Source organism: Juglans regia, chromosome 13 (genome assembly GCF_001411555.2).
Source record: "Juglans regia cultivar Chandler chromosome 13, Walnut 2.0, whole genome shotgun sequence".
In the NCBI taxonomy this organism is placed as follows: domain Eukaryota; kingdom Viridiplantae; phylum Streptophyta; class Magnoliopsida; order Fagales; family Juglandaceae; genus Juglans; species Juglans regia.
The window spans coordinates 34,285,336-34,307,595 of NC_049913.1; the positions used below are offsets into that span (position 1 = coordinate 34,285,336).

The following is a 22,260-nucleotide window of genomic DNA, read 5'->3' on the forward strand; positions in this document are numbered from 1 at the left end:
TCTCTGTTTTGTTGGGGACCAAACAGAAGTTATAAGTATAGGTTTCAAGATTTGTGGTTTTTACTAAGTTTGGTTTCTCAAGGGCTTCTTTGTTTCTCTGTGTCTTTTTTGACTGCCTAATTTTCTCGGATTCGTGTCTGGAAATGTTTCTACCGGGTAAAGTTTCGGAATTATGAAGATTCGTGCCTAATTTGGTGGGAATGCTTTATAATTTGCATTGGTCATCTTCTTCTCAGGGAGAGGGACGAATTCTACTAACATGAAAAAACAAAGTCCATTGAAGGCTGCAAAAGCATTTACATCACGTGCAGCGAAGGTTGCTATTGATGAGTCCCACCTCGCAGAATTAGAATGGATAGATGACATTTTAGAGTGTCCTGTATACCATCCATCGAAGATCGAGTTCGAGGATCCATTAACTTATCTTCAACATATTGCTCCTGAAGCTTCTAAATATGGTATGAGATAATGAAAAGATACAATTTTTTTTGTTTACTGTTTAAGCCCAACAATTTTTGTATTAAATTTTAATTTTTTGTGCCCACATTTTCTTGTTGGGAGTTAAAGCTCTTTTAGTTTGTTTACCTTTACTAATGGTTTTAGTTTTTCAATGGAAATTTTTTAAATATCGCTGAATCAATTCCTTGCATTACAATATTTCAGGAATCTGCAAGATTATTCTCCCAATAGATGCTTCTGTTCCAGCCAGTGTGGTACTGATGAAAGAACTTGGGAACTTCAAGTTCGAAACTGTAGTGCAACCTTTTCGGCTTGCTAAATGGGATGTGAATGATAAGATCTCATTTTATAGAAGAGGAAGGTGACTTCCACACATGATACTGACTGTAAATTAAGCATATAGTGAGATATTATATGGTAGTACTATTCATTTTGTCTGAGCAATATGGTTTTCTGTTTTCATTTTCAGGCAATATACCTACCGTGAGTTCGAGAAAATGGCAAACAAGGAGTCTGCTTGTCAAGTTTCTTGCTCTTCATGTGATTCTCCTGCATACATGGAAAAAGAGTTCTGGCATCGACTGGTTCGTGGAAAGAAAGAAACCGTTGAATATGGAGTCAATGTTGATGGCAGTGCCTTTTCATCTGATCCTAGGGATCAGCTTGGGAAGAGCAAATGGAACTTGAAGGTTCTACACTCCTCATTCTTTACCAAAACTTCGATCAATATGACGACTGATTTGAGACTTAAAAATGAATTATGCTTTCTCTGTTGTATTCTGTCACCTATTTTATGATTCATATTATAATTTGATTCTTTGATTGCAGAATCTGTCAAGGCTTCACAAGTCCGTTTTGCGTTTGGTTGGAAGAGTTATTCCGGTACGCTGACCATTGTCCATACCTTGCTAAAATCTTCAAGCTACATCATCAGATTTTTTTCATTAGAGAATTTTTTTTTTTTTTTTTTTAATATATGGACATGAATCCAGGGAATTACGGATCCAATGCTTTACATTGGAATGCAATTTGGTATGTTTGCATGGCACGTGGAAGATCACTATCTGTTCAGGTAAAAAACCATACTTCAACTATTTTCAAAACTGTGTTCATATATTATATATGTCCTAACCAAAACTTTCCTTCTCAGCATTAACTATCATCACTCTGGTGCACCCAAAACTTGGTATGGAGTTCCTGGTCATGCAGCTCCGCAGTTTGAAAGGGTAGTCCATGATCATGTTTACTCTCAAGATATCATATCATCCAATGGAGAGGATGATGCTTTTGAACTGCTTTCCGAAAAAACCACAATGTTTCTTCCAAGTATTTTGCTACAACATCATGTACCTGTCTACAAGGCTGAGCAGGTGCCAGGGGAGTTTGTCATTACCTTTCCTAGAGCATATCATGCAGGATTTAGCCATGGTAAACCTCTTTCTCTCCCTCTCTCTCTCTCTCTTTCTCTCTCTCTGTATTTGCTTGCCAGTAGTTGTCACCTTAATCACTTTTCTGTTAAATTTCAGGATTTAATTGTGGAGAAGCAGTAAACTTTGCAACTGCAGATTGGTTTCCAATGGGGGAATTGGCCAATCAACGATATGCTCTTCTCAAGAAGATTCCAATAATATCATACGAGGAACTCCTCTGTAATGAAGCAATGCTTTTACTCATGTCTTCGAAAGACAATTCAGGTGATTCATCGACAGATGCAGTCTCACAGCGTGCTGTCAAGATTTCTTTTGTACGCCTCATAAGGCAGCATAAGCAGGCGCTTCATCGCATCAAACATTCATCTGCTTCTTCCCCACATGCTGAAGGAACTCTCTTATGCGGCCTTTGCAAGCGCGACTGTTACTTGGCATACAATATGTGCAACTTCTGCTACTCTGATCCTTTATGCCTCTTTCATGGTATGACAACAGTGTTACTAAAAATTTAAGTCTAAAATGATTAGAAAGTTACTGGAAAATTACTGAAAATGAGAACTGAGATATGATAAAATATCAGAAATGTTATTTGCAGTCTTATGGTATGCAAATCCCCACAACTCTATTTGAAAAAAGTGCATAATTTAATATCAACTAAAAAAAAGTCATTTTTTTTAATGATAGACCACACTTTTTTTAAAATAGAATATACAGGACTTGCATATCCTAATACTGTATCTAGCGTTACCCATAAAATTTAGAATCGAGAACAAGCTTCTTATTTATTATTCAACTTTGTTTAAATCATTTATTCAATCAAGTGTTTTAAGAACTTTATACATGAGATTGTTGTGCTAATACCTCCATATTCATTGCAGAGATTGATTTGCATCACTGTTCATGTGGACACGAACGTACTATTTTTCTGAGGCCGGACATATCAGCAATGGAAGATGCAGCCAAAACATTTGAGCAAGAAGAAGAAATATTTTCGGGTCTTCAAAATTAAAGTTTGTTGCATTGAGGATGGATCTGTTCTAGGTTTTGTTCAATGCAGTAGTACTCATATTCTTATTCCATTTCCATACAAATAATATATATAAATATATATATATATATATATATATATATATATATATATATATACTAGCAGTAGGTAACGTCCAAGGGACGTTTACCTAATTTTTTTTTTAATTTTTTTTTTATTTAGTGATTGAAGAAGTGTTTTTTTAATAATTTTGTGAATTTTTTATTTTTTTTAAATGTTTATGATGATTAAAAAAATACATGAAAAAAAAAAAAGAAAAATAAAAAAGTGAAATACACATTCAAGACATATTTTTAGGCTACTTCTTCGTTAGTTGTAGCAGTTCTTTTTAGTTAATTAAGAATATTATCATATTTAAATTATGTTAAAACTCTAATTATTTATATAGTTATACTTTTTTAAAAATATTTAACAAAATTTCATCATTTATTTAATGATGAAATATTAATATTTTATAAATTAAATTTGATAATTTATTTATGATATGATATTTATATGTTAATTATCTATTTTAAATTAATTTAAATCAGTCTTTAAATTTTTACCATTTAATAAAATTTGGAAAGTTATAATGAAGGGTTAGATTTAAATCCTAGCATGTGCTTAGTTACTTTGAAATTAGTGATACTTGTGTAAAATCCTATATGGCGTAATATTTTCTAATTGATAAAAAAAAGCACGTTTGTCACATCTGTCAAATTGAAGAAAAAAATAAAGTGTAATTTTGAATATTAAAATAGTCTAATGTATAAGAATAAAATTATTATTTATTTATGTTCATCATTTATTATGAAATTTAAATTATATTAAAAATTCAAATTAATTAGATAGTTTTTTTCTCTTAAAAATGTACAGTAAAATTTATCATTTATTTAATGATGAAAAATTAGTATTTTATAAATTAAAGTTGATTTTTAGTATATGATATAATATTATTCTCTTAAAAATATTCAGTAAAACTTTATCTTTTATTTAATGATGAAAAATTAGTATTTTATAAATTGAAGTTAATTTTAAGTGTATAATAAAATATTTAAATTTTAATTATCTATTTTATGTTAGTTTAAAACAATATTTAAACTTCTACCGTTAGATTAAATCTGAAGATTAAAGATGAAGGGTTGTAATTTAAAACCAAAACTAGTATTTTTTCCTACTTTTCCTTTCTCCCTCTCTCTCATTCCTCATGCACGATTGTGGTATTACATCGCACATTGGCATTCACACGGACAAACCCAAAAAGAAACAGAAAAACCAAACAAACATGGAAAAAAAAATTTAAAAAAAAAACCAAAAAAAAAAACCTATTTACTGTTCATAATTACTGTTTATGAACAGTAACAAACAGTATAAGATATTCGAAAAAAAAAAGCATTTTTACTGTTCATTACTATTGATGAACAGTAATAAACAGTAACCATATAGGCTTTTTAAGTAATAGGCAGATATATATATATATATATATATATATATACACTAGCGGTGGCTAACGTGCAAAGCACGTTTGCCATGTTTGCCTAATTGAAAAAATAAATAAATAATGATTTCTAATATTAAAATAGTCTAATGCAATGAGTAAAATTATTATTTATTCATATTCATCATTTATTATGGAATTTAAATTATATTAAAATTTTAAATTAATTAGATAGTTTTTTTCTATTAAAAATATTCAGTAAAACTTCATCATTTATTTAATGATGAAAAAATAATATTTTATAAATTAAAGTTAATTTTAAGTGTATGATATAATATTATTCTCTTAAAAATGTTCAGTAAAACTTTATCTTTTACTTAATGATGAAAAATTAATATTTTATAAATTAAAGTTAATTTTAAGTGTATGGTAGAATATTTATATTTTAATTATTTGTTTTATATTAGTTTAAATCAATATTTAAACTTCTATCGTTAGATTAAATATGAAGATTAAATATGAAGGGTTGGAATTTAAAACCTAAAAACTAACATTTTCCCCCACTTTTCCTTTCTCACTCTCTCTCCTTCCCCTCGCACGTTTGCCTAATTTAGTTAATTAAGAATATTATCATATTTAAATTATGTTAAAACTCTAATTATTTATATGATTTTAATTTCATAAAATATTTAGTAAAATTTTATCATTTATTTAATGATGGAAGATTAATATTTAATAAATTAAATTTGATAGTTTATGTATAATATGATATTTATATATTAATTATATAAATTTTAAATTAGTTTAAATCAATGTTTAAATTTCTATTGTTAGATCAAATCTAAGAATTTAAAATTATGGATCTCATAAATAGAACGGTGCGTTTTGGTGTAATTAGCATAATGAGTGTAAATGTAATGTGGGGCATTTTGTTTGGAAATGTACAGAAGTATAATAGGAAGAACTCCGAAGGGAAAGCCATCAGAAGTGCATAGTTGATTCGTTGTGGAGGTGGGATTTTGCCTCGATTATTGGTTCTTCTTGTTCCATCTTGTTTTCCATTTTATCTGTTTTCTCTGAGTTAACCCCTAACACAGATCAAAATACAGTATTTTTTTTTTATTGCTAAGGCATATTAAGTGAAACTTTGATACAGGAGTTGATGGTCTTTGTCGAGTAATTAGGTCCTTGTTTGGCAGATTTTGTGGCTATACTCGGCCAAAATCATTGATTCTTCTAGAGTTCCTAAGTTGTGAAGTTTTACTGCACTTCACCTGTTTGACAGATTGTGCGCACAAAGTTTTGTTGTCTTCTAGCACACACCAGGTTATATTTTTCAACCCTCTGTTGCACACATTGCTAGTTGAATATTATCTGAGGAATAGGGTATATGTCAAAAGTCAAATTTATTCTTTTGTTCTCCAAAAAAAATGTAAATTTTTTACAGAGCTATATATATATGTCTTAAATGTTCGATTCATCTAATCCTCCCTTATTAGATTGTCGATGGTATTATACATTCAGTTGTATATGTTAATTGTTTGATTCAATGAATTTTTGTTTCGGCCCAATGTTTATCTTACGCAATTTAATAATCTATTAGAGCCAGAGGCCACTGTAAAAGGTAAAATTCCGAGAATTATAGGGTCAAAGTTTCGTTTACAACTATCACGATTCGGTTTTATAAAACCAATCCTTTGCTTCCATCTTACAAAAAATTCTACTCTGACCCCACTCATTTCAAAGGTTTCAAGGCGGAACCAACTGAAAGTCTGAAACCTAGACAGAAAATCGAAGTAGACGATGCAGCAGAGAAAATCAGCATCTGGGAGACCTTCTGGGACAGATGGCTCTGATTTCTCCTATCGGATGGTTGTCGATTCACGTAAATCCTGCACAAACCTTCCTTAAGGCTTCTAACAAGGAGCATTATTGCTCTTCACTATGGCTTTTCTGTGTAAATAAATAATAAACTAGATTTAATCTTCTTTGGATCTTAGGGTATCAGAAGGTAGCTTCAGGGAAGTCTCGTCTCTCCTCTCTGATTTTCACCCAGGTTCAGTACTCCCTCTTAATGTTTGTTTTCTACATCCCATTACCAATTGTAATAACGTTTTATTTTTCTGTATGCATTAAGGGCTTATGCACGTTATAGATAGTAGCTCCTAAATTCCAAAGAAACTTTGAACCTTTTTTTTTTTAATTGTGTGTCTGATTTTTTAAGTGGTGGATGCAGGAGCAAAATTGTTTGAATTTTTTTTAGAGTTATAGACTTTATTTCTCTGGGCGTGTTTTTGTTTTTTTAAGTAGAAATAGTATATAACTCTGTTACCTGCATTGTATCGACGGCCAGTTATTCGGTTTGATGGTTAAATCTTTATTTTAAACTATTTTTCTTTCTTTCTTTCCTGCTTGATGCGGCCAACAAGTTAATACCCATATTCCATGGACGAGAAAAGATTGTTGCTTTGTCTAAACAGGATACAGGTTGATCTAGGTCAACAGATGGATTGATGATTGGATTCATATTGTAACAATAGTTGCATAAGATTATAAAAAAGGTTTGTTGTACCCACAGAAACTTGAATGGTGGTACCCAAGATGCGCTAAGTTTGACTTGGAAATTGTTCTGGTTTGTGTAAGATTGGATATAGACTAGACCACTTCAGGTATTCTATGCTTTAAAACCTTAGGTGAGAAATTTTGGCTATTCAATTGAGGTGTTATGGTTCTTTGCTTTAATTCTATGATATTGCAAACAATAGTAGTGGTGTTACATGAAGGGATTAATCATATCATTTATGTCAAGTGGCTACCTTTGTATTTTCTATTGATTGGATTTGCATTTTTACTGCAGGCTGTGATTCAATTAATTGGAACTGTATGCACAGTTCTGTCAATCTCAAAGGAGGATCCTGATAGAATTGCTATTTTCGCTATTGCTGTTGGGTTTGTTTCTCTGATACTAGGGGAATTAGGTAGCTGATCATATTCTAAATATCTTTTTTCAAGCTACTACAAACTTACACATCTGTTTTCAATTGTTAGATATTTATTCCTGTTGTGTTGTAGGTCAAAGACGTAGTCGAGTGGGCCTGTTAAAAATCTATATGGTTGGATCTTCTACCACGATACTTCTCTGGCTTGCTTGTCTTTCTAAGAGCAATTTTATGTTAGAGGTAAGAAGATTTTTTTCTCACCAATGTTGGTTATTATCGAGAACTTTAAAAAGCAATCAAGAATGTTGAACATTGAAAGAATAAAGAAAACAGCCAATAAAGAAAAAAGAATCGAGCAAAAAAAGGTAAGAGCAACAAGATAGAGAGTGACCTTCAAAAATTGCAAAGTTTTTCTTTTATATGACAGGATGGAGTAATTAAGTCAGGGCCTGGAGTAATATATAAAATAGTTAAGAGGTCCTATCATTTGTATACATATCTGAGCTCATTATGAATATTGCATCCCATAAACAGTGTCCTAATTTAGTTGTTAGCAATGCACTACTGCTGTGTAGGTCTCGAACTCTTTTACTTGGGAGATTTAGTACGAAAAATTATGATGTTCAACTATACTGCTTTAAAGAATGTGAAACTTTGGGAGTAGATCAAGAGCCAAAGAAATCTATTAAGCCAAGGGAGACTTGGCTTGCTCATGTCATTTGTTTGTTGTTCCAAATATACTTCTTGTTAGTATTAGAAAACATCTCATTATCTGAATTTGGGGGTAAATAAAGTAGTTGAAGCATCACCAGTCATTGGATGCGACGTAAACTAAATTTATACTTTTGCTCAGTCAACTTAACCTCAATGTTCACTAAAACAAAACCCCTTAACCACAATGTTCTAGTTTGATTGGCCTTTAAATGGAAGTAGTTAAATTGAAATCACTTAGTTTGATTGGCCTTTATGCCATACAAACGCCATAATAACATGAGCAAGCCAAGTCTCCCTTGGCTTAATAGATTTCTTTGGCTCTTGATCTACTCCCAAAGTTTCACATTCTTTATGCAAGAAACTAAAAACTGCTGCAACTCAATTAACTGTTTCCAAGTCAGTACTCAAAGAGAGCTTCTTAGCGGCAGGGTTTCATTGGTGTACCTGTCAATGCATTGGAGTAGAAACTTAAGGAAGCATTAATTAGTTTGTCTCTATTAGATCATCAGACATACAGTTTTAGAAAATAATAATAGAATAAAATATTACGAAACAAAACCTTCCTTCCTCTCCTTAGAGAACTTATATGCCTGTGGAATCTTATCATAGTTATCTTTCAAATACACATTTCAGCTGATCTTCCTACTTTGATTCATGTCTTGATAGAAATATCTTTGATCAAGGTAAAATAAGATCTATATTGGATCATATCGAAGGGGTTACCGCTTTGGATGAAAGAAGCAATGGCACTCGATCATTATCAAAGTGATTGCAATCCTTTTTTGTCCATGTGGATGCACCTTCTATTTCTACTAGGCCATGAAGTACTAGATCAGAATCATTTTCCACAAGTCCAAATTTTTCATGGGGTCCAAGTAGAGAACCGAAAGTCTTTTGCAGATGAACCAGCTGAAAAACAGTACTTGAAAAGATCATTTCTTCGTAATGCCTTTAATTTTGTAACCCCATGAACATCTGTTACTCAACAAACACTTGAAAAAATTACCAATGGGTCCGGCTTTGTATGTTTCTGAATATCTGTTTCAAATGTGCACGTTGTAGCTTTGTGATGTCATTGTGATAGTATGTATAAATGGCAGTAGTTATACTCTGATTAAATATGGGCCATAATATACACGTGTATATATACATATGTGTATATAAAAAAAGAGATTTGCTTCATACTGTGAAGTTGCTAAGATGATTGCAATTAGTAATAGTAAATAATATAATCAAACTTGTGATTTATCACTTCTATCATGTGGTAAGATCGTCTCATCTGTCCAGGCATCTATAAAATCACTTATACGCAGTTATAGAGCACAATCTCTAAAAATGAATATATATCTATACTTGGTGTAAACAGTTAGTTACTGTGGAACTTCAATTGTTATTCTTGTTGAAATGCCCTGATTTTGTTTGTGATTTCTGAGTAGCTTATCCGAGATCCAAGTAAATGGGAAACAAAGAAGTTGGAACTTTTGGAGACTGCTCTTGTTCTGTTTGGTGAGTTCAAATCTTTAATGCTGATTATATAATCATAACTAATGGTTACTTTACATCTGAACTGCAAGTTTAATCTCCTCTGTTGAACTTTCCCAGGGTTTCTGGTACAAGTATTTACAATTGGCACAGCAACATCTCTTATCAGTAACATGTCCCCTCCCAAAAGGGCCTCTTAACTGATGCTTGTAACTACAAGTCATGACTCTCCATGTCAACGGCTGAAGTTTTTTGGGTGATTCATTATCCACACAAATCACGAAAGATTTGATTTTGTAGTTTTAGTTCATTGATTAACTGGCTGAGATCCATCCTTGAGAAAGAATGTTGTATTTCCATTTTCCGCACTCGCGCTCTGTAAAACAGCATATCATTATAACAATTATTAAAATTTAAAATAGAATCTTATGGTTAAGTTGGTAGTAAAAATAAGAATCTGTCCTATTATATTTCTTGATGATGTCGTTTCTTTATTTTTTGTGGGGCTAAGTGTAGTTATATATGGTTGTGACGTCCGTTTGTACGAGACTGCAACTCATTGCAACAAAAATAATCTCATGGAGAGCTTAGCCTCATCCTAACTGAAGAGCCACAGTATACGCAGTAGCTAGCATAGATCGATCACAACCAACGCCATATATATAGGAGTAATGCTATATGTAATCGTAGAGTGTACAAGTGTCGTGTAGTCGTTTTAAAAAAGAGTGGAGTCTATTATTAAAATTTTTATTTTTCTTGTAAATCTCGTATTTATTCAATTTTTTAAAAGTGATTATACGGCGTTTACACACCCATGACTGTAACTATCATTTTTTTTTCCTTATGAGTTAATTCACGTACGTACAACTAATATATATTAATATAATCTCACCAATCGAAGTCTTTTAAAAAATTATTTTATAGTAGATTTCAGTTTTTTCAAAAGTACTACATGAGACCATTTGCTGGCCCTAATATTTAGCACTACTCTTCTATAAGATCTTTCGACAAATTGGGCGCTATAGAAAATATGTTTTGCATGGATAGATAAGGGAAGGTAGTAGTACGTACCAAAAATGGGATAAAATGTAATTGAATTTTTCTTCCATGAATTACCATATTTTTCTCCATTTTACTTATAAACTTAAATTCCCTATAATCTTGGACTTCATTTTGGACTTTTTATATCAGATCATTCTTTTCCCAAGTCTCAAAAACTAGTATTTATTGGGATGAAGTAACAGTTCATGTAGAGGTGGGCGGCGAGGCACCGCACTCCTTTTGCCCACCCTCCACCGCTCTGCTGTGCCTGGCGGCATGAGCTAGCCTGCCATCAGATGCGAGGGTAGAGTGCCCTGCCCGCATCCTTGAAAGGTAGTGGGTGGGTAGGCTTGGCCCAAGGCTGCCCCCCATACCCAACATCCCAGCCCAACCCAAAATATTTATAATTATATATAAATATATAATTAATAAAACGACATCATTTTGGAATTAAGTTTAACTTAAACCTAAGTTGTCTCCCCTCTTGCACTTTCTTTTTTTTTTCTCCTCTCTCTCCTCTTTGGGTCTCTCATTCCCCCCTTCTCTCTCTCTCTCTCTCTCTCTCTCTCACTGCCACATCCTCTTCTTCTCCTCCTCCTCCTCCTCATCTCTTCTCATCCTCCTCAACTTCTCCTCCACTTTTTCTTCTCGTCCTTCTTGAAGAACAAATGGTCGTGGAAACCCACGATCATGAATGACCATGGGTTTGCAGAGGGAAACACAGCCATGGTTGTGATTCTTTGTAGAGTTTGAACTCATATATGTTAGGTTGCATTTAGATGCTGAAGTAATCTCAAATTATCTTAAGTTGATATGTGAATAATAGTATTTTGTGGGTCCTATTGAGATATGTTTGAATATAAATAGATTGAGATATGTATTTTAATATATGAAATGGGTTGAGATGAGTTTTAACTTTTTATAAGAAGTTGAAAAAGTAGCGGGTCCTCTGAGGTCTCGTTTGGTTACACAACACATACTATCTCATCTCATTTAATCATTACAATTGTTCCAAACTATAATACAAAATATAATAAACAATTTAATTTTTTCAAATTTCAAAATAAAACTAATATTAAAAAAATATATTCTAATAATATTTTATTTAATTTTACTTTCATCTCATCTTATCTCATATTATCTGTGTAATCAAACGAGATCTTAAGTTTACTAGTTTAGGATTTTATTTTTTTTTTTTTGTTTCTCCAATTTGTTGTAATTTGCAATTTGGAGTTTTTTAGTGTTTTACGATTGTCTATTTGTCTTGGATAGACGGTGGACAAGGGGGCGAACGGACCAGGGTCCAATCCACCCCGGTAACCGGATGGGCCCAGCGGGTGCGAGGTGCGGGAAGGAGCACACCCGCACCCATAAGTTCATGCTAGACAAATTAAAAAAAAAAAAAAAAGGATGTGATCAAGGTAGACACGTGCATGCACTTTATAGGATGGCATATTGGGCCAATGGACGATTGGGGCCTCACCCATCTTATTTAACCAACGGTCCATTAATATTTAAACGACCGGCTTCTCACGCACCTTCAAATTCAAGTATAAAACCTCTTTTTCTTTTTTAAGTTTAATAATTTGGAAATGCATGGTTATAATTATTCTATAACAAATGCATTTCCAAATTAATCTATAAACTTACCGGCCGGTGGGAGTAGTAGTCAACTTAATTATTATAGTAGGACATTTGTTACTCTATCATGTCACATTGTCAATATTGAACCACAGAATATTAAATACTCTATCATTATGTATTAAGAATATTCTAATTATAAATACATGCGATAGAGAATAATTATTGTTAGTAATTAACAATTTTCAATTAAATATATAGGTATTAATTTAAGAAATCAAGTGGAAGAAAATCCGTAACTCCCTTGAACTAATTAATGTACTACAAACCCAGTACTCTTTATTTCCACATGACCCGTTTTCCATCAAATTAACCTTAGTATGCAAGTTCCTGGTCATGATCTCCTCTTCAATGGATCTGCGTGACAAGGGTGATACCCGCATGGTGCGGGGCAGGGGTAACCTCCCCCACACCCCAGGTCCCCTCCCCAGTGCCCGGGGGCAGGGAAAAAACCCCATCCACCCTACTCCCGGCCTAGGCCAATACATTGTGTTTAACAAAAAAAATTTTGGTCTAAAAATATTTTTTTAGATCAAAACTATAATATAATTTAAATCATAAATTAAAATTTATAAATATAAAAAGAACTTAAACTCATTAGAGTTAGATTTTAGATTGTCTTGACCTCCTAGGCCAACTTTTATATAGGAGGCTAATGCAATATAATAATCATTTTTAAGCAATGTGAGACTTTCTACTAAGTTTCACATTACTTAAGGATAACTATTGTATTCCTTGACCTCCTATTTAAAGGTTGGCCTAGGAGGTCAAGGCAATCCAATGACACTACAAGAAAACTGTTTATTTGTGACCAGTTAATTCCAGCGAAATGACTATTTACAGTTAAAATAAGTCTGTTTTGGTCACAAATAATCTTTTCACCGTAATTAAATGACCACAAAAGTCTATTTTTCTTGTGATGTGACTTGAATATAATTTTAAGTTTTTAATAAATTGTATATATCTATATACAATATATTTATTTATATATAAATAAATAAATTTTATGTGTAGAGAGGGCAGGGGCGGAGCCCGGATACCCACTCCTAGAGTGCATCTAACCTTTGAAATCATTTCAGCTTTTATCATTGCATGGTCATGGACTGAATTACCTTATAATAAACTCAGTATCCCTAAAACCCGCTTTGTTTCTTTTTGGCTTTGGGCATATATATATATATATATATATATATATATATATATATATATATCACCCTATAACTTAAAAGCGTGTATAAAACATGAACAGTAGTGAATAGTAGCAGCCTTTTTCTCAGTTACTTTTTCTCAGTTCCGATTTTAGTCTTGTTTTTCTTCTTCGTTCAGTTCCAATTTCCAGATAAACGTTACATACATATCTAATCTTCTTCGTTCAGTCCCTCAGTTCCGATTTTAATCGTTACATACAGATAAACGTAAAATAAATATCTAATCTTTACATATAAGAGATGAGATATCTGATCTACACACTTTCATCTCAAATTTACAGAACACTTCAAATTTACAGAACAATTCTCGCATATTTTTTTCTTCTTTCTCCGTGTGGGTTTCGGTGAGGGACACGGAGGCTGCGCGTGGGGGATTCCGAAGGTGGGTGCCATGGTCGGCGCCTTGAAGGGGACTCGTCGGTGGTGGTCGTGAGGTTCGGTGGCCACGTACGGCGGCGTAACGTGAAACAAATGGGTGAAACCCATTTCCGTTCGGTCTCCGTGGGGGAGACGGAGGGCTGCGCGTGGCCCACTTCGAAGGCGGCTGGGATGGTCGCCGCCTTGAGGGGGACTCCTCCGTCGTGGTCGTGACCGTCGGTGTCGACGTACGGCGGCGGAAACTCAAAAAAATCAAAGAGACCCATTTCGGTTCTCCTTCCACGGAGGAGACCATGGCTGCGCGTGGGGAAGATTGAAACTGCCAGGGATGCTCGCCGGCGTGAGGAGAACACGCCGACGTTGGCCGTGACGATAGCCGGGACTCGGCGGCGTCGGGCAGCGCTGGAGGAGAACCACCGTGCTGCGGAATCGCCTACGAGAGAGAGAGAGTTTAAGAAAAAATAATTGTGATGAATACATTTATTAAGTATTTATATGTCCTACAATTTAATGTTCAATAATAATAATTTTTTTTTTCTTTCCTTTACAAATATACTTTTGTTTTTACTGTAATATTATATTGTTGAATTTTCTACATAGGTTGAACTCCGTGAAGTTGAAAGTGGAAACAAGATATCCCAACAACAAGCTGCTCATAAAAGTATCAAAAGTATGAATCCTTTAACTTCTTAATTTCATATTGTAAATTAATAACTGAAATAATTTATTTTGCTTCATTGATTTTAGAATTTTTTAAGTCAATTATTTAATGTCATTTATTCAATATTTATTCTGCATGAACTTTGAACTGTTTCAAATTATAATTTCGAATTAGTTTAAAAATTATTTGAAGGTTTTTACATTATATATTATTTATATGACATAATTTAATTTAAAAATAAATTTTTAAAATTTAAATCTTATGTATTCAAGAAAATATAACTAGCAGCAAAAATAATATTAAAAATTGTAACACAGTCAATTACATTAATAAAATGTACAAATAAAACATAAAAGTGGCTACATATAGAATTTTTATATAGGAAAACTTTATCAACAAATCTATTTCTATATGTAAATACTTATATCAATATTTATAGTTTTACTTATATAATTATACAGAATCAATTATTGAAATATTAAAAATTTTAAAAATTGAAATTTAAATTAAAGATTTTGATAAAATAAAGTACGTACTTATTAAAAATAATATTGTATATAAACTTATACTCTAAAAGATGCTTGAAAAATAAAATAAAATAATAATTTTGTGAATATTCAATGATAAATTATCTCGGCTATATACAACAATAATCAACAGTACCACAATAATAAATGAATTTTACTACACAACTTCTATCAAATTTTACATTTTATATTTTTTTGAATTTTTTAAATTTTTAATATTTTTTTTAAAATTTTTTTGTGAGTTTATTCTTTTTTACATTATATATTATTTATATGACATAATTTAATTTAAAAAATAAATTTTTAAAATTTAAATCTTATGTGTTCAAGATAATATAACTAACAGCAAAAATTATATTAAAAATTGTAACACAGTCAATTACATTAATAAAATGTACAAATAAAACATAAAAGTGGCTACATATAGAATTTTTATATAGGAAAACTTTATCAACAAATCTATTTCTATATGTAAATACTTATATCAATATTTATAGTTTTACCTATATAATTATATAGAATCAATTATTGAAATATTAAAAATTTCAAAAATTGAAATTTAAATTAAATATTTTGATAAAATAGAGTACGTACTTATTAAAAATAATATTGTATATAAACTTATACTCTAAAAGATGCTTGAAAAATAAAATAAAATAATAATTTTGTGAATATTCAATGATAAATTATCTCGGCTATATACAACAATAATAAACAGTACCACAATAATAAATGAATTTTACTACACAACTTCTATCACATTTTACATTTTATATTTTTTTGAATTTCTTAAATTTTTAATATTTTTTTTAAAATTTTTTTGTGAGTTTATTCTTTTTAAATTATTTCAAATTTTCTATTTATTATACATATAATAAATATTTGATAAAAAAATAATAAAAATTAAAAATAATATGGAGTGTAGAGTGTTAGAAAGCAGTGAAGATTTTTTTATAATAAATACTACTAACCAGTATAAATAGTAATTAACAGTGCTATAGTATGTGATATAATAATAAACAGTACTGAACATTACTCGTGAACAATAATAAACAATTACAGTAATAAACAGTTCTAAACAGTAAAATAAATGAAAGAATTTTATTAAATATTTTAAAAAATTAAAATCATGTAAATAATTAGAGTTTTTAATATAATTTAAATCTCATAATATTTTTAATTAACTAAAATCATTTCAGTAGCAAAAGAAACAATTATGTAATATTTAGTCATTTTAGACTCTACTTTCAGTAACCAAAAAAATAATTATGTAATATTCACTTTCCTGACTTGCTTAAACATATAGTCTGTCTAAATCTATTATCAGAGACTTTAAACAATTATAATTTACTTAAACAATTAATTATATTATCTTCATAGACCTTATCATTAAATTCTCTTATTCTACACTAGATATTTATATTTTAGAATAACCTAATACAGGGCAAACGTGTATCGCACGTACATACACTGCTAGTATATATATATATATATATATATATATATATATATATATATATTACCTGGCTGGCCTGCAATGTTTAGTTCAATCTTTCAAATTTCTTTACTTATTCCAACTGTATGTATGCCTATGTACTATGATCTCTTTACAAATTTCAACCTCGGGAAAGGGAGGTGGCCGGGGCCGGCCGAGATTAATGTCAGCAACTACCATCTCTGGTTATCAAACCAAATAAATATCAATTATACATGAAACAGCTAGCCATGGTTGACTTATATAAAATATAAAATTTATGGTTGACTTGAATAATAAGATTATATAATCAATCTATGCATAATATTTTCAACTACAGCACATGCATGATAATTATAATATTATTAATACCATTAATTTCAGTGACGTGCAGAGCACGATGATCAATGCGACTTGGATGATCAAGACGTACGTACCTACAAATATTCCTTGGACGCCGGCCTAATTCTGAAATTACGTACTTAAACTTTCTTTTATTTATTTAGAGAAATGATGTTTAAAATCGTGAATGTATAAATATCGTGTAATTATTTTAAAATAAATAAATAAATATGATATTTATATAAAATAAAATTAATTTTTTAATAATAGACATCACTCTTTTTTAAAACGATTGTACGACGTTTACGTATTTCACGATTATATGTAACATTAATCATTTACTTATATTCTTCTAGATTATCATTTTGATCATTTCTTATTGATCTTTTCTACAGCATGATCATGATCACCGTAGCGGCCACCTGCATGGCCTACAACTCTCCATCCTTACAAGTGATTTTGTACACTAAACTGTGTACCAATATTAAATATAAGACATTTTTTTATTTATTTTTGTAATAAAAAAAATTATGTGAGTGTTGATACGCGATTTGGTGCGCCAAACTACTTGTACCTAGCAAATCGCTCCTATATATATTGGGCTCCTCTACAAAAGTATAAGTGCATAGAAAAAAGAGGGAATTAAAGAGAGATGGCAGCCAACACCACTCCTAGACATCCACCGATCTCATACCATGTTTTCATGATGCTTCTCACTCTTCTATTCATGTTGACGCTTCAAGCAGTCTTAGCCACCACCAATACCAGCCAAACCTACGAAAATTACATCATCACATCCTGCAATTCAACCACATACCCACAATTATGCTACACGTCCCTCTCCCCCTATGCCTCCAAAATCAAAGCAAATCCCAAAAAGCTTTGCAAAACCAGCCTTTCCTTAGGCCTAGAAGCTGCACAGAATGCATCCTCCATAGTATCGAAGCAACTGATCAAGCAGAAGGGATCATTGACGAATTCTGAAACTGCAGTTATTAAGGACTGCATCGTGAACATTAAAAACTCCATTGATGAGCTCCGAGAATCCCTAGATGCCATGGACAAATTAAGCGGTTGGGATAAGGAATTCCAGATGTCCAACATTAAGACTTGGGTGAGTGCGGCCTTAACGGATGAGAATACGTGCTTGGATGGGTTTGAGGAAGGCCAAGAAATAAGCGAAAAGGTGAAGAACAAGGTCAGAAAACGTATATTGGAAGTTGCCAGGCTGACAAGCAATGCCTTGTATCTCATCAACAACCTTAATTACTAGTTCAAAGTAACCCTAGTAGTATTCTTGCATGCATGATTCAGGTCCTTTAATGGGACAAGTAGCAATGTACTGTACTCACGGAATAATAACTAGAGCTTTTATATGTAATGCACGCTCGAAATGCTGCTTAGATCAGTTTCTGTACGAATTCTGAGACTTCGATTGAAAATAAGATACTCTATATATGTCAGTCGTATATATGTATAAAATTTCAGCCATATATAGCTATTTTGCAAGGAAAATGACCTGTTAGTACTGTTGAAAAAAGAAAATGAAAAATCTTACATGTTGAGTTGATCTCCTCTAGAGATAAAAATTAGAAACTTCGAGTTTATTACTTTATTTTCCTCATCTAATCGCATTATATATGTACATATATACAGTACTTTCGCATTCAAATTAATTAAGCAATGTCTGATCAGTTCATAAACAACATGAGTCCAAGCAAAGTCTTTTTGTTTAGTACTTTCGATGTTGGTATGAGGCAAACGCTAGAAAAAAGAGAGAGAGAGAGAGAGAGAGAGAGAGTAGGTTGGCATACATGATTAATAATCCAGCAACTCCATGATCTCGATTCAACCCTATCCCAGGGATAGAGTTGCCGGGTATATTACCATCATTAATTAATTAATTACATTGTTGCCAACCAATGGAATTCTTAAGGCATGCATTTGGTGATCAGGAGTGTGTGTGTATATATATATATATATATAGTTGTATTAATTAGTTATATATATATATAAGTATGTTTATTAAATTAAATTGTCTAATTAGATTAATGAATATAAAATGATTAATAATATATGCTTTTATTCTATTCATTGATCAGTTTTATTGAACACAAACTTCAAGTCCCTAAATTAATCTAAATCCAGGTACACCAAGATCCTTCATTTAGCAATTATTGAGGGTCAACCCAACTTACCCAAGTGCTATTTGCTTACATACATAGGCTTTTCCACAGAAACCCTACCTGCCCGTTTGATCTATCCTGTCTCACCCTATCCTAACCTTTCGTCATTTGTTCTCCCCATGAGTCTCCTTAATTTGCTCCCTTTTCTCTATTCATTTTTCACTGGCCGGTTCAAGTACCTATTATACCTAGCTCCTCCGGTCGAGAGGTTATCGCTCGTCGGAGCCATTCATATCGCCGGAGGGGGAGCGATATGAATAGTATTATGTTGCTCACTTCCATGATTTTATCTTTCTGCAACACACTCCAAAGGATTGAAAGCATAATCTCAATTTGAAAGCATAATTGTTTGGATGATTTCAAAAAGAGTAATGCTACTTATCATCCTAACTCTCATCATCTTATAATGTATCATTAAGTGATTGAAAATTATTTATTATATTTTATTTGTAAATCTATCATCTAATGTCACATTATAAAATAATAAAATGATGAAAAATAAATATTTTCTTTCACAAAACAAAAAGTACTCAATGCATATAACCTACGTAACGAGCTGTGGGAAAAAACAACAAAGATAATAAAACAACAATCTGCAAAGTAATTAAGGCTATGGGCTTAAGCCCACTAATTAATACAACTAATATTCTAAAGGCTGAAGTACAAGATAAAATAAAAAAATAAAAATAAAAAAAAGAATTAAAAGATACCTGCAGCCTATGAGCCACATGAGCGCTGAACTCTTCAAGCGGGTTTGTTACAGTACTTTCATTTGTATGATAACTGCATGCACGTAGAAAAGCTATTTGTCAATATATCATTTATTATTATTATTTTTATATATATGGAATCAAATAATTGAAAATTTTATTTTAATTTTTTATTGATTTATCAATCATTTAATTAATGTGGTATTAGAAGATAATGAAATGATGATGTGAGGAGGATTAATAAAATTCTACCTCCCAAAAACCTGACTTACCATAGAGATGTTAATAAGTTTACAAGTGGATGTGTTTATAGGATGCCATGTGGGAAGACTGTACTCGTGAAATATCCGTGCCGCCTGTCTTATTCATCACCTCGTGATACGGTATATTAATTCATGTGCTGGTCGTTTAATTAGACATTTAAAATATTTTAAAATATATGTGAATAATTAGAAAAATAGTTTATAAATAATATTAAATAGTTTGAATTAATATGTTTTATTAAATTTTAAAAAAAGAAAGAGAAAAAATTGAATAAAAATATTATAAAGTTAAAAAATTATTTAAATATAATTTTGTGTTATTATTTTTATTTAAAATTTTGAAAATGTTTTATTATTTTTTATTTTTTATTTTTAAGTTTAAGAAAGTTGTATTGATCAGATGAAAAAATTAAAATTTTAAAATTAAAAATTATTTTATATTTAAATGATATATTTAGAAGGGAAATATATAATGAGAATACCGCATTTGCTAGCTCCACTAGTTTGCTTATTAAATATTGAAGAAACTACAATTGGCCCCCGCGCAAAGATTAGTCATCTATTTTTTTAAGTTCCCTAGTATGTATATATATATTATATATACACTACGAAACAGCTCCGGGTGCGTTAGTCTTGAAGTGTATCTAACATAATAATTTAAATAAAAAAAAGTGAAAAAGTATGTAACTTAATTTTCTGAAAAAAGAAAATATAAGGTTAAAGAATAACAAAATATCAAGATTAAAAATAATTAAACTTCATCAAAATATCTAAATGCGAGGCTATTGAAAGTCTTTTGATAAAATATGATCCTTAACTCATTAAATTTTACAAGTGAGCTACACGTCAAATGGTCAAAGGTCTTAAGGACCTTTTGGTAAAACATGATTTTTCATTAAATTCTACAAAAGAGCTACACATCAAATGGTTAATAATTTTAAGAATCTTTTGATAAAACTGGACTTAACAAACTTAACGGAAAATTAACAAATAATAACAAAAGTTACTATTCATAATTAGATAGTCACTTATTATAATATAATAGATATTATACATATATATATATATAAGTATTATTGTAGTATATGCAGGGCACGATCGAATTAATGTATTCTCATCATTAATCTGAGCCGACCTGCAATATAAATAACACATACAATGTGAGATTCTCAATCCTGACATGGCCAAAATCCTTAGCTTTTTCTCATTTTTTATACACTTGTTTTATATTCTATAGCACCATGACTTTTGTTTATTATCTTTATACAGTAGTGTCATAACTTTTTCGGTGTTACGAGGCTTAGAATTTCAAAGCAATGCAGAATACAATCATACATCCAGCCGACAGTCTCCTATATACATACATATATATATATATATATATATATATATATATATATACATGTTGGGCTATTCCACAAACACATCAATATTGCAAGAAAAGATAGAGGAAAAGAGATCAGATGGCTGCAGCAAACCCTCTTACAAATCCACTCTCATCCCATGTTCTCATGGGGCTTCTTTCTCTTCTATTTATGATTTCAACGCTTCACACAGCCTTAGCTGCCTCCAGTACTTCTCCAGGTAATAATATTCACACCTACGAAAATTACATCAAAACATCTTGCAATTCAACCACATACCCAGCATTATGCTACAAATCCCTCTCCCCTTACGCCTTCAAAATCAAAGAAAACCCCCACAACATTTGCAAAACCGCCCTCTCCAGAACCCTAAAAGCCGCGCGGAATGCATCCTCCACAGTGAAAGGGCTATCGAGACAGACTGCCGGATTGACGCGTTTAGAAGCTGCAGTCATTAAGGACTGCATCGTGAACTTGGGAAACTCCCTCGACGAGCTCAAGCAATCCCTGAATGCCCTGAAACATTTAAACGATTCGAATAACGCAGTGCAGCTGGAGAACATAAAGACGTGGGTGAGTGCAGCCTTAATCGATGAGCATACGTGCATGGACGGGTTTGAGGAAGGCGGGTGGGTGAGTGCAGCGGTGAAGAACAAGATCAGGAATAGTGTAGTGAAAATTGCTTGGCTAACTAGCAATGCTTTGTGTCTCATCAACAACCTCAAACATTAGTTGATCAAGGCATGCGACCCCGTCCGGCCGGCCACTGGCTAGATCAGCTACTACTTAATTTTCTTCTTTCAGAATAGCCATGATTTCAGGTCCTTTAATTAATTGGAGAAATTAATTAATGGCCTGGTGGCACAGAATAAGATCGGCTTCTAAATTATTATGGTTTTTGTGAAGTGCGAAAGCTAAAGGAAATATCTGTTTTATTGTTTTTGAACGTCATGCGCATTTCAATTCCTTCCTTTTT

The 22,260-nt window shown here is 31.7% G+C and overlaps 4 protein-coding genes across 5 annotated transcripts; all 4 read left to right on the forward strand.

The window, feature by feature from the left end:
- The first annotated feature begins 259 nt into the window (after positions 1-259).
- Positions 260-2,898, forward strand: LOC108980505 (lysine-specific demethylase JMJ706-like). Its single transcript, XM_018951443.2, has 8 exons — positions 260-458; positions 664-820; positions 929-1,148; positions 1,288-1,341; positions 1,452-1,531; positions 1,610-1,887; positions 1,986-2,372; positions 2,768-2,898. Exons 1-8 carry the CDS (start codon positions 260-262, stop codon positions 2,896-2,898), a joined length of 1,506 nt encoding a protein of 501 aa, XP_018806988.2.
- Positions 2,899-5,297: 2,399 nt separating this feature from the next.
- Positions 5,298-9,961, forward strand: LOC108980504. 2 transcript variants are annotated; one of them, XM_018951440.2, is made up of 7 exons: positions 5,298-5,365; positions 6,101-6,239; positions 6,355-6,410; positions 7,212-7,332; positions 7,427-7,533; positions 9,444-9,513; positions 9,610-9,961. In XM_018951440.2, the coding sequence occupies exons 2-7, from the start codon at positions 6,158-6,160 to the stop codon at positions 9,687-9,689; spliced, it is 516 nt and encodes a 171-aa protein (XP_018806985.1). In that variant the 5' UTR covers positions 5,298-5,365; positions 6,101-6,157; the 3' UTR covers positions 9,690-9,961. The 2 variants fall into 2 exon arrangements, with proteins under 2 accessions (XP_018806985.1, XP_018806986.1); XM_018951441.2 differs by lacking the exon at positions 5,298-5,365 and adding an exon at positions 5,386-5,680 and having other exon boundaries at positions 9,610-9,934.
- A 7,452-nt stretch (positions 9,962-17,413) lies between these two features.
- Positions 17,414-18,034, forward strand: LOC109022115 (pectinesterase inhibitor 4-like). The gene has a single exon (XM_019004919.2). It carries the CDS (start codon positions 17,414-17,416, stop codon positions 18,032-18,034), a length of 621 nt encoding a protein of 206 aa, XP_018860464.2.
- Positions 18,035-21,383: 3,349 nt separating this feature from the next.
- Positions 21,384-22,016, forward strand: LOC118344250 (pectinesterase inhibitor 4-like). Its single transcript, XM_035684397.1, has one exon. The coding sequence runs from the start codon at positions 21,384-21,386 to the stop codon at positions 22,014-22,016; it is 633 nt and encodes a 210-aa protein (XP_035540290.1).
- The last annotated feature ends 244 nt before the right edge of the window (positions 22,017-22,260 follow it).